The 13,065-nt window shown below is 42.7% G+C and overlaps 1 protein-coding gene across 2 annotated transcripts in view; it reads right to left on the reverse strand.

The window, feature by feature from the left end:
* Positions 1-13,065, reverse strand: part of STYXL1 (serine/threonine/tyrosine interacting-like 1) — a 67,160-nt gene that overhangs the window by 3,072 nt on the left and 51,023 nt on the right. For both annotated transcript variants that reach the window (XM_006773383.2, XM_015570272.1), the window contains 2 exons: positions 7,707-7,804; positions 6,053-6,165 (listed from right to left, as the gene is read on the reverse strand). In XM_006773383.2, coding sequence (XP_006773446.1) covers positions 6,053-6,165; positions 7,707-7,804 — 211 coding nt within the window. The remainder of the gene's footprint in view (positions 1-6,052; positions 6,166-7,706; positions 7,805-13,065) is intronic.

A 13,065-nucleotide genomic window follows, 5' to 3' on the forward strand; every position in this document is an offset into this window, starting at 1 on the left:
TTTCCCTCTCCCTACTTTCTCTCTAAAAAATAACAACAAACTATTCTTTTTTAAAAGATGGACAAATTACTTAAATATACATTTCTCCAAAGAAATATACAAATGGCCAGTAACCATATGAAAATATGATTAGCATCACTAAACATTAGGAAAATGCATATCAAAATTACAATGACATCCACCTAACACCCATTAAGAGGACTACTTAAAAACAACAACAAAAAACAAACAAACAACAACAAAAAAACACACAGCCCTAGCTGGTTTGGCTCAGTGGATAGAGCATCGGCCTGTGGTTGGAAGGTTACCGGTTCGATTCCAGTCAAGGGAACATGCCTGGGCTATGGGCTCAATCCCCAGTAGGGGGCGTGCAGAAGGCAGCCAATCAATGATTCTCACTCATCATTGATGTTTCTCTCTTTCTCTCCCTCTCCCTTTCTCTCTGAAATAAAAATATATTTTTACAAAATTTATTTTAAAAAACAACACAGAAAACAACTGCTGGTGAGGATGTAGAGAAATTGAAACCCTTGTGCACTTCTGTTGGAATGTAAGATGGTACAGCTACTGTGGAAAACAGTATGGAGATTCCTCAAAAAATTAAAATAGAATTACCATTTTGCCCAGCAATTCTACTTCTGAATATACACCCAAAAGAGTTGGAAGCAGTGTCTGAAAAGAGATTTTTGCCCATCAATGTTCATAGCAGCATTATTCACAATAGCCAAAAAGTGAAAGCAACCCAAGTGTTCATCAACAGATGAACGGATAAAGGAAATGTGGCTTCTACCTGTAATAGTACGCAACTAATACAGCATTGATATATGTAAAGCAAAACTGATAGAACTGCAAGGAGAAATAGATGAATTCACTATTATAGTTGGAGACTTCATCACCCTTCTGTCAGTAATGGACAGATATAGCAGGCAGAAAGTCAGTAAGGCTATAGTTGAACTCAATAGCACCATTAGTTAACTGGATATAATTGATATCTATAGAATACTTCATTCAACAATATAATAATACACATTCTTCTCAAGCTCACATGGGACATTCACCAAGATGAATGTTCATCTAAATCAGTGGTTCTCAACCTTCTGGCCATTTAAATACAGTTCCTCATGTTGTGACCCAACCATAAAATTATTTCCATTGCTACTTCATAACCATAATGTTGTTACTGTTGTGAATCGTAATGTAAATATCTGATATGCAGGATGGTCTTAGGCAACCCCTGTCGTTTGACCGCCAAAGGGGTCGTGACCCACAGGTTGAGAACTGCTGAATCATCTAAGTTTCCATCGTTGGAAACTAAAAATACATGATAAATTAAATCCAAGTAAGCAGGAGAAAAGGAAATAATAAAAATTGGAGCAAAAATCAATAAAATTGAAAACAAATCAACAGAGAAAATGAATGAAATCAAAAGCTGGTTCTTAGAAAAGATCAGTAAGCCTCTAGCCAGCCTAACAAAGAAAAGATGAGAGAAGACACAAATCACTAATATCAGAAATAAAAAAGAATCAATACAGATCCCAATGACATGAAAAGGATAATAAAAGAATACTATGAACAACTCTATGCCCACATGTCGTCTAGATGAAATGGGCCAACTCCTTGAAAGACACAATCTGACAAAACTCATACAATCTGAATAGCCCTATGTATCTAGTAAAGAAGTTGAATCAATAAAAAGTAACCTTTGAAAACAGAAAGCACCAGGCCCAGACAGGTTCACTAGTGAATTCTCCATACCATGGAATATTATTTCAATCTTTTAAAAAAAGGAAATTCCGACACATACTACAACATAGATGAACTTTGAAGACATTATACTAAGTGAAACAAGCCAGTCACAAAACGATAAACATTGATCCCATTTATGTGGGGTATCTAGAATAGTCAAAATCATAGAGACAAAGACGAATGGTAGTTGCCAGGGGCTGGGGGAGAAGGGGAATGGGGAATTATTGTTTAATGGGTATAGAGTTTCAGTTTTGCAAGATGAAAATGTTCTGGAAATCTGTTGCAAAACAATGTGAATATGCTTAGCACTACTGAACTTTACACTTGAAAAAGTTAAAGTGGTAAATTTTGTGTTATCTGTGTTTTGTCACGATTTAAAATAAATAAAACACAGTGATACCTGGGGCAAAGCTGTGCAGTTATAAGATTTCTAAGTCCTGACCAGGTCAGAACAGGCCCTTGAGAACCAACCATAACGATAGCACCCCATACCCATCCACACACTCCATTTCCAGCCTACAATGTATCTGCTGGGACTCACAGCAAATGCAGCAAGCTGGAAAAACAGGCCTTATTCTGTCTACCGAGGGGACAGAAAGGTGAAGGGACATGCCCAGGTCACTCTTGATAGGAGCAGTACCCCATCCTTTTTTAAATATATATATAATATATATTTATTGATTTCAGAGAGAAAGAAAAAGGGATATAGAGAGATAGAAACATCAATGATGAGAATCATCAATCTGCTGCCTCCTGTACACCCCCAACTGGGGACTGAGCCCACAACCCAGGCATGTGCCCTGACTGGAAATTGAACCGGGACCTCTTGGTTCATAAGTCAATGCTCAACGACTAAGCCACACTGACCTGGCCGTGCCCCATTCTTTAGACTGCAAGGCAAGTGCTCTCCCGCCGCTGTAGGGGCTTGTTAAAAGCCCAGATTCTTGCCCTGGCCCAGAAGCTCAGTTGGTTGGAGCATTGCTCATACACAAAAAGGTTGCAGGTTCAGTTCCGGGTCAGGGCACATAGCTAGATTTCGGGTTTGATCCCAGTTGGGGTGTGTACCGATAAATATTTCAATCTCTCTCTCTCTCTTCCTCTCTCTCTAAAAATCAATAAAAAGATATCCTCAGGGAGGATTTTTTAAAAACAGCCCAGATTCTCCATCTGAGTCATCTGGCTCTGCCACTTACAGCTGTAAGGGCTCAGGCAAATTTCCCAGCCTCTATGCCTCCTGCAAAATGGGATAATAACAGGCTGTGGGGTCACTGTGTTTCATAAAGCACTTAAAACAGCCTTGCATGTGGAATGACTCTGCCAATGTAAGCTATTACAGTGCCTCAGGAGTTAGTTTTTGTTTTTCTCTGAAGATCTTAAGGGACAAAGCTACTCCCAGCAATTCAAAAGGAAATTGCTTTCTTCTTTTTTTTTATAACTTATTGATTTTTTACAGAGAGGAAGGGAGAGAGACAGAGAGTTAGAAACATCGATGAGAGAGAAACATCGATCAGCTGCCTCCTGCACATCTCCTACTGGGGATGTGCCCGCAACCCAGGTACATGCCCTTGACCGGAATCGAACCTGGGACCTTTCAGTCCGCAGGCCGATGCTCCATCCACTGAGCCAAACTGGCTTCAGCGGAAATTGCTTTCTTAAAGGCTTTCTAGCTCTGGGGTCCCACACAACCTTCTACCAAAGCTTTGAAAGCCCAGGACAGGCAGGAGAGGCTCTGGTGCTAGATTCTTCCCAGCTCATTCCGTGACTTCTGACTCTTGTCCTTGGTGCCCTGAGGAGCTGAGCTGGGACTACAAGCCCAGGAAGCAGTCTGTTGCAGGAGAGTGACCTACATTCTTCTTGCCAGTCCTGTGGGTTCTGACTATCACAGCTGAGCTGACGCAGCCAAGGGCCCAGCTTCCCCAGTGCACTGAGGACCGTCCCCAAGACCACACAGACCATGGAAGGCAGGTATGTCCCTGCCAGATCCCAGGCAGCCACAGAGCTGAGCTCAGGTCCACCTGTGTCAGTGATCCAGGGTGCTTGATTGGTAGCAGGAGAAGCTAACAACTACACAGGACTCACCGAGTCTGGAGAGGACATAGCCAGGTCACAGCAGCATTGCTTCCACCCATAGTTCCAGGAGCTGTGCTTTTTGGGCCAAGAGTTATCTAGATGGCATCTCTGCAGAGTGTCCCATATCAGGACTTCTCTGCAAATGAGATGAAAATTGCTGCTCCAGGAAGGGAGCATCTGAGTGTCTCCTGAGACCAGAATTGTTTAAGTCTCAGGTGCCCAAGTGCCTGTCTACCCACTGACCAGAACAACTGTGCCCAGCTATCCCTTACCCTCATTGCTGGAGCTGTGCATCTCCCTGCAGTAAAGATCAGGTGCAGGCCTGCATGTGCCACATTACTGTGGGGGCCTGGTCCTCGCTGCTGGAGAACTTAGAGGAGCCAAGTGGATGAGGGGACTCCTCTCTTTGCTTTCACCCCACCTGGCTCTGGAACACCTGCTTTTAATGTGGCCAAAGAGAGGCCTGTGATTTGCTTGTCAGGGTTAGGACATATCACTAAATGTCAAAGTTGGAAGGCTCCAAAGACCTTCTGTGCCCAAGCTTCCCTATGAACAATGAAGACACCAGGGACCGCAGCAGGGCAGGGCTTGCTGAAATTCACAGACTGGCCCCATTCAAACTCCAAGGGAGTTCAAGTCCTAGAACTCCCACGCCCCCTTCAGGTAGGTGAGGTTGGCCTGCCTTCTGTCAGCTCTATGCCTCCTCCCCTACCAGCTCAGAAGGGCATTGAAGACGTGGCCCCTCAGAGGAGAAAGCCCATTGCTGGGCAAAGAGCTGGGGAGGCATCTCTACTGGTGCAACCACACAGGCCTCCTTTCCCAGAATTATTAGCAACATCTCCCCGCCCCAGCACACACCAAAGTGATCCGCAAGCAGGCAGTGACCCCAGTGTGAGTGCGCCCAACAAGTCACCTTTGATGGGGTGAGAGAGCGGGCATCTTGGCCTCTCACTCCAGGACCTCTGATTTTGCATTCAGACTCTTCTTTTTTTAATTGTGGTAAAATACACATAACATGAAATTTACCATTTTAATAATTTTTAGACATACAATTCAATGGCATTAAGTACAGTCACTATATTGTGCATATATCTCTACTTTTCATCTTTCCAAACTAAAACTCCATGCCCATTAAACAACATCCACTGTTCTGCTTTCTGGCTCTATGAATCTGACTTCTCTATTTCATATAAGTGGAATCATACAGTATTTGGTCTTCTATGACTGGCTTATTTCACTTAGGATAATGTCCTCAGTGTTGCAGCATGTCAGAGTTTTCTGCCCTTTTAAGGCTGAATAATATTCCATTATATGAATAGGCCACATTTTTTTTTATCCATTCATCTGTCAATAAACTCTTGGTTTGCTTCCACCTTTTGTCTATTGTGAATAATGCTGCTATGAATATGGGTATACAAACATCTCGTTGAGTCCCTGCTTTCACTTCTTTTGGGTGTATACCTAGAAGTGGAATTGCTGGCTATCCAAGACTCTTCCTGCCTGTAATTGCACCTGCAAAGAGCACACTGGGTCAACAGCCAGAACCACTAGCAATGGGCTCTGCCCACGATCATTCTTCGTCCCTCCAAGCACACTCCTGGACAAATGTGGGAGCTTGTCAGGTCCTATTCATGCCCTCTGAAATCAAGTACAAGCTGTGCCAAACTAGGCTCGCCCTCCCCTCGGGATATGCCTGCGATCTCCTAGGGCAGTGGGCAGTGGGAAAGTAATGCCCTGGGAGTCGGGAGCCCTGAGTTCCCATGGGGTTTGTCGTGATGGGTCCCTACTTCCTTCCCCTCTGGACTCTGCTCCCCTCAAGGATAAAATAATTGTTGGAGTGGGTGCCTGCTGAAGCCCTGCCAGCACTGCAATTCCATGATTCCAAGCAGCAACAACAATGCATCTCTCTTGAAGAACCATGAACAAACCCTGACAGACAGACTACTGGCAGTAGGGGACATGTAGAAGGTACTGCCAGCTGCAGCCTTGCACAGTCTGAGTCCCTGGGCCTGCTCCATGTGCCCAACCTCAGACCTCCAGCACAGATAGTCGGTCCTTGCCTTTGAGTGTGGTATGCTAGCTAAAGCCCTGGACTTGGAGCGCCCCTCCCTGACCCTTCTCCTTCTCATCCCCCAATTAGGGTACTGAGGCAGCACCAGGGACCATTTCTCCCAGGTGCAGCTCAGACCCCACCTCATGGAGGCTATGGTTAGAACCTAGACCAGGGAATGCATACCTTCAAGGTCTGCTCGTTCTGGTGCATGAGGTAGGCCAAGATGGCCGCGCAGCTGCGACTGATACCCAGGGTGGAAAATATCAGGATGACATTGCCAAGTTCAAGGTGGACATCTGCAAGAGAAAGGAAGGTTGGGGCGGAAGGGATGCCCCTTCCCTGTAGACCTGAGTTGATGTAAGATGACTAGCCTTAGTGGGTCCAAGAGTGGATTCAGAGCCAGTACACCATGTCCTAGGTAAGTCACATGACATCACTAGGCCACTGTTTTGTCACCTGGTAAATGGGGATTCTCAGATCTAGCTGGCAATTCAAGAGACTCACACCTGGGCATCAGCATTATCATGCAAAGGCCTTTTCTTGGCTCTCCAGGCTTTCAGACCAGGAAGGTCTGCTACGAGTTGGCCTCCTTAGGTAGGAATGAGAGGATCGTCCCTCCAAGGGCACATGGTACTGACGGAGACAGTGTTGCTGGTGTAAAGCCTGGCTCTGCCACTCACTGTTGTGGGGCTTGGGCATGTTACTCTTAGCTACAGTTTCCTCATCTGGAAAATGGGATAATAGTATTCTGCCTACCTCATAAAGTTCTGTGCTGTGCTTAGCCCAGTGCCTGGCACAGAAATGTCAGCTGTAAGCATGCCCAGTGAGGGATGGTGAGGAAATCTAAGCTGTCATCCTAGGCTGGTTTGGTAACCCCCAAGAACTGAAGATAACCATTCCTGTGCTGGAGCAGGACTCAGAGATGATTAAGGCCAACTGATTCATCATACAAATAAGGAAACTGAGGCACCAAGCAGTTAAGGACTGGCCCACGGCCACCCAGTAAGTCAGGGCTGGAGAGGGGGCCTCTGTGCCATAGAGCTCCACCATCCCATGGGACATGTGGCAAGTCTGTCTCAGCTACTACTTAAGTGATAGTTGCAACATCCTGTGAAAATAAGAGATGTTTGAGCCAAAATACCATCCTCTGCCCCCCTGTGCAGCGACTCAGGCTGGGGGCTGAGTTGGTGCCACGTAGGTAGTCCTGGCGAGGGGCCTCTGACCTGACTCAACCTCACTCACTCCAAGTATCTTACTCAACTAGGGCAATCCTGAGCCTGGGAATGACTGAAAAATCTGCCTTCAATGAGGTAAGCCACTGTTGGGCACTGCTGTGTGTGGTGAGAGGACAGAGGGGCACTGGGCATACACAATGAAAATCAGGGAAGTCAGAAGCTCTGGAGCCTTCCTTCCACCTCATCTCGATAACCAGACAAAAGGGCAGGAACAAGTCACCTCTGAGTCACCAGAGCACTGCCCAGAGCAGGTCTCCATGAACATATGCACTCATGGTGGGGCCACACCCTCATTTCAGTGAAGCCAGGCCTAAAAGGGCCTACCAGTCCAGCAAAGGCCACAACATAGGGTATTCGATCCAGTCAGGAGCTCTTATTTGGCCCTACTGCCCTGGAGGTAAACACGGGCCTGTGTGTATTGCTGATGGCCCTGGAGAAGCACGCTTGTCTTGGGGTTGTCCACACCTGGTTGGGCATGTGCTGCCCTTTCTCTCCTGAGCACTGAGAGTCCCAATCAGGAATAGGCATGTGGACGAGGTGCCACAGTCCCTGTGCCCCCTGGACATAGGCCAGTTGCTGCCTCATTAGAGAATGCTCCCTACCAATGAAGTGACAGAGGTGGCGCAGAAAGGGGAAAATGAAGGCTTCCAGGGAGTCTTCTATCTGGATGTGCAGAAGCTTGTCAGCGTTACCTACAAAACTAAACAGAAGAAAAGCACAAGTAATTGGGCAGGCTCACAGACAGTCCCACTGTGGTGTCCCTTGTTCATAGCAGCAGGACCATAAGCTAGATCAGAGAAATGTGGGCAAGGACCTGAACCCCTGTCAGAAAAATAGCTCCTACCTCATAGGAGTGGAGTATGGATTAAGTTAATTAATCTATATAAAGCAGTGATGGCGAAGCTTTTGAGCTCAGCGTGTCAGCATTTTGAAAAACCCTAACTTAACTCTGGTGCCGTGTCACATATAGAAATTTTTTGATATTTGCTACCATAGTAAAACAAAGACTTATATTTTTTATATTTATTTTATATATTTAATGCCATTTAACAAAGAAAAATCAACCAGAACCATGAGTTCGTGTGTCACCTCTGATCGTGTGTCATAGGTTCACCATCACTGATATAAAGCATTTAGCAATCTGCTTGGCAATAGTAAGTGCTCAGTAAATATGGCATTATTATTATTATTAACCAAACATGGTACTTTCCTAGAATATGCTACAAATAATAACATGAGGATGGGAGGAAATATGTCGTGATTTTGGAGAATGAGCCTGCTATGTTAAATGGAGAAAATAAGGTAAGGGGATAGAGAATAGCGGGGTTGCTGTTTGAGATAGGGTGGTCAGGGAAGGCTTTACTGAGGAGGTGACACTTGAGCAGAGGCTTAAAGGAGGTGAGAGAACAAGCCAGGCAGTTATCTGAGGAAAGTGTGTTCCAGGTATAGGAGAATGGAAGTGCAAAACCCCTGATAGTATGTTTAGTGTATTTGAGAAACAACAGGGAGGTCAGAGTAGCTAGAGTTTTATGAACATGGTGGAGGAGAGATGAGATGTGTGACATGCTTAATGAGAGTGTGCCTGCAAGGAGCCTGGCCCTATGCCCTAAATGCTGTAAGCACTTTATAACGTTGTTTATGAAGACTATGGCCTACTGGTGACATTCAGTATGCAGACCACTGTGGCATGCAGAAAGTTCAGTAGATTCAGAAACAAAAATAGGCTGGTTTAATTTCTGTATGAGCACTTGCTGTGACAAATACAAGCACAACGAACCATCCATCCATCCATCCATCCATCCATCCATCTTTCCCTCTCCATCCATCCCTCTCTCCCTCCCTCCCTCTCCACCCACCAACCCATGCCCACCCAACCGTTCTTCCCTCACAGACACTCACTCAGTGCCTACTGTGTGCAAGACCTTGGGCTGGACCCTAGTGGACACAAATATCAAATAGGGCCCCTCCCAGCTTCAAGGAGCTTCCAGTCTAATGGGGGAGGCAGACACATAAACAAATGGCACCACTCCAATTAGTTAGATGCTAGGATAAAGACCTGCACATGAAATGGGGGATATTTGCAATAGTGTCAACAATAAAACATTTTTAAAAGACCTGCACATGATACTTGAGAGGAGGAATAGGGAGGAGTCAAGGGAGCTGGGGAGAGTTTACAGTGGAGATGGCATCTGGGTGGAGAAGGTTGAAGAATACATGGCTAATATATAAAAATCAATTGGTGCACTAGCCGGCGTGGCTCAGTGGATAGTGTCAGCCTGCAGACTGAAGGATCACAGGCTTGATTCAGGTCAAGGGCATATGCCTTGGTTGTGGGTTAAATCCCCAGTGGGGGCATGCAGGAGGCAGCCAATCAATGATTCTCTCTCATCATTGATGTTTCTATCTCTCTCCCTCTCCCTTCCTCTCTGAAATCAATAAAAATATATTTTTTTAAAATCAATTGGATTTCTTTGTACTAGCAAGAAATAATTAGATATTGAAAATCTTAAAATATCACTTGTAATCACATAAAACTTCAAATGCTTAGGATGAAATCTTGACACAAAATGTGCAAGAACTGTACACTGAAAACTATAAAATATTTCTGAGAGAAGTTAAAGCACAAAGTAAATGGAGAAATAGACCATGCTCATGGATCAAGAGATTCAACACTGTTAAGATGTCAGTTCAATCCCAATCAAAATTCTAGCAAGCTTATTTGTAGAAACTGACAAGCTGATTATGAAATTTACAGGGAAATGCAAAGAAAACAACTTTGAAAAAGTACAAGATTAGAGGACCTACCCTACTTGGTTTCAAGATTTATTATAAAACTACAGTAATCAGCAGTGTAGAACTGGTGTAAAGAAAGACATATACCACCCGGCTCAGTGGTTGATCATCTACCCATGTACCAGGAGGTCATGGTTCAATTTCTGGTCAGGGCACATGGTTTGGTTGCATGTATGTAATCAATCCCCAGTGTGGGGCGTGCAGGAGGCAGCCAATCAATGATTCTCATCGTTGATGTTTCTATCTCTCTATCCCTCTCCCTTTCTCTCTGATAAAAAGAAAGAAAGAAACATATACCAATGAAAAATAATCCAGAATTTTTAATCTTGACAAGGATTTTCAATAAAGGTATCAAAGCAATTCAACAGGAAAAGGATCGTATTTTCAACAAATGATTATATTATCTCCACATGCAAAACAACAAATGTTCCATTTCTGGCACCATACACAAAAATTATTTCAAAATAAAAACATGTGAAGGTTAAATCCATAAACTTTTAGGAAAAAATATGGAAGAAAATCCATGTCAAAATTCAAGTGCCCAGTCTTAGCCTGTTTGCTCAGTGGTTAGAGCGTTGCCCAGGGACTAAACAGTCACCAGTTCAATTCCGGCTCTGGACAGGGTGCATGCAGGAGGCAACTGGTCGATGTGTCTCTCTCACATCAATGTTTCTCTCTCTCTCTCTCTTTAAAATACATTTTTATTGATTTCAGAGGAAGGGAGAAAGAGAGAGACAAACATCAATGATGACAGAGAATGCCCCCCACTGGGGATCTAGCCCGTAACCTAGGCATGTGCTCTTGACCAGAATCGAACCCGGGACCCTTCAGTCCGCAGTCCAATGCTCTATCCACTGAACAAAACCAGCTAGGACCTCCCTCCCACTCTCTCTAAAAATCAATAGAAAAAATATCCTTGGGTGAGGATTAACAAAAATAAATTTTAAAAAACCTCATATATGCATTGGTCTGTTTGAACTCTATTCTGCTCCATTAGTTTATTTTTCTATCCTGCACCAATATCACCATCCTTACTTGCTGTTGTTTTTAAGTCTTAACGTTTAGTCAAGTAAATTTTCTCATTTGTTGTTCTTCAAATATTCAGCTATTTTTGCTCTTCACATTTCCATAAAATTTATAAATTTTAGGATTACTGTATCAATTTCCACAAACATGTTGGATTCTACTGGCATTACCCTGAACTGACAGGTCATTTGGGCAAGAATCAATTATCTTTACAAAATTAATTCTTCTAATCCATAACAACAGTATATCCTCTGTTTATTCAGACAATCCTATATAATAAAGAGAATAAAGAGCTAATATGCAATGGTCGCCGTGCCCTCACTCCCTTGCGCCAGGGCCAGGGGACCTGAGGCCATGGCCCGCACCCGGCGGGGCTTGATTTATCTGCAGGTTGTTTTGGATTTTCTGTGTATACAATTATATTGTCTGTGAATAATGAAAGTTTTTTCCCTTTTGATTCATATTTTATTTTTCTTGCCATATTTCACCAACGAGGACCTCCAGTACAATGTTAAATAGGAGTGGTGATAGTGGCATTTTTGTCTTGTTCCAGACTCAGAGGAAAACTTTCAACATTTCACCATTAAGTGTGATGTTTGTTGCAGAGATTTTTGTAGTTATTTTATTAGAGCAAAGAACTTTTCCTTCTATTCCCAGTTTGCTAAGAGTTTTTTTTAAGTCATGAATGTATAGTGAATATTATCAAAGGCTTTCACTGAAGCTGTTGAGATAATCCTGATTTTTGCTCTATTTATTGATATGGTAAATTAACATCTTTGGAATAAACTCAATTTAGTCATTATGTATTATCCTTTTTATAAGGATATAATGTGCTAAGATTTTGTTTAGGATTTTTACATCTACGTTCATGAAGAAAATTAGTCTATAAATTTTCTGTATTATAATGTCTGTCAAGTTATAAAATCAGAGCTATGTTGGTCTCATCAAACAAATTGAAAATTATTCCTCTTCTTTATTATATAAAATAATTTAATATTGACTTTATTTCCTCCTTAACTATTAGGTAAAATTCATCACTAAAGTTTTCTCTATGAGAAAATTTTTATTAATTATTAATACTAATCAATTTTTCTATTTTGTCTGCTGTCAGTTTTGATACTGTATTTTTTACTGTTCATTTCATCTAAATTTTCTTGTTTATCACAATAAAGTTTTCCTAATATCCTCCTAAGACCTGTTAAATATCTGTAGGATATGTAGAGTCCCCTTTTACAAATGGTTATTTGTGCCTTTTCTCTTTTTTGCCAAGGGTTTATCAAAGTTATTAGTTTTTTCAAAAAAACTATTTTGACTTTCTTGATCATCTCTATTTTATTGTTTCTAGTTCAATTATCTTCTTTTATTACTCCTTCTTTCTTCTTTATTTGGGATTAGTTTACTATTCCTTTGGGAATTTCTTGAGATGAATACTTAATTAGTTGATTCTTTATATTTACAATAGATTTTTGTTGTTGTTGTTGTTAATCCTCACCCGAGGATATTTTACTATTGACTTTTTAAAGAGAGAATGGAGAGACTGAGAGAAACATCGATATGAGAGACACACATCGATTGGTTGTCTCCTGCATGCGCTCCAAGCAGGCCCAGGGATCATGCCTGCAACTTAGGTATGTGCCCTTGATCAGAATCGAACCCAGAACCCTTTAGTCCACAGGCCAATGCTCTATCCACTGAGCTAAACCAACCAGGGCTAAAGTATATTGTAGACAGCCTACAACCTCTGCCTTTTAATTAAAATATTTAGACCATTTGTACTTAGTGTGATTACTGAATTTTTATATGACTCCATTTATCTCTTTTGTTATCTTACTAATCATATCTCTTTTATGTTTGTTTTGTTCTATTTGTTGGTGGTTGCTTTAGAGTGTATAGAATGCATCTTTAACTTACTATAGTCTACCTTCAATTAACATTATACCACTTCATGTACCGTATTTGCCGGCGTATAAGACGATTTTTTGGCCCTGAAAAATATGCCTCCAAGTGGGGGGTCGTCTTATACGCCAGGTACACTTCAGATAGACTGCCCATAGTGCTTGCCCCGTGCCATAGTGGCCTCCCGATGCCCGCCCACTTCATTCCACATACCGTTCAGGCATCAGCAGCGCTGCTGGGTGTATG

This window comes from Myotis davidii, unplaced genomic scaffold (genome assembly GCF_000327345.1).
Source record: "Myotis davidii unplaced genomic scaffold, ASM32734v1 scaffold726, whole genome shotgun sequence".
Lineage (NCBI taxonomy): Eukaryota > Metazoa > Chordata > Mammalia > Chiroptera > Vespertilionidae > Myotis > Myotis davidii.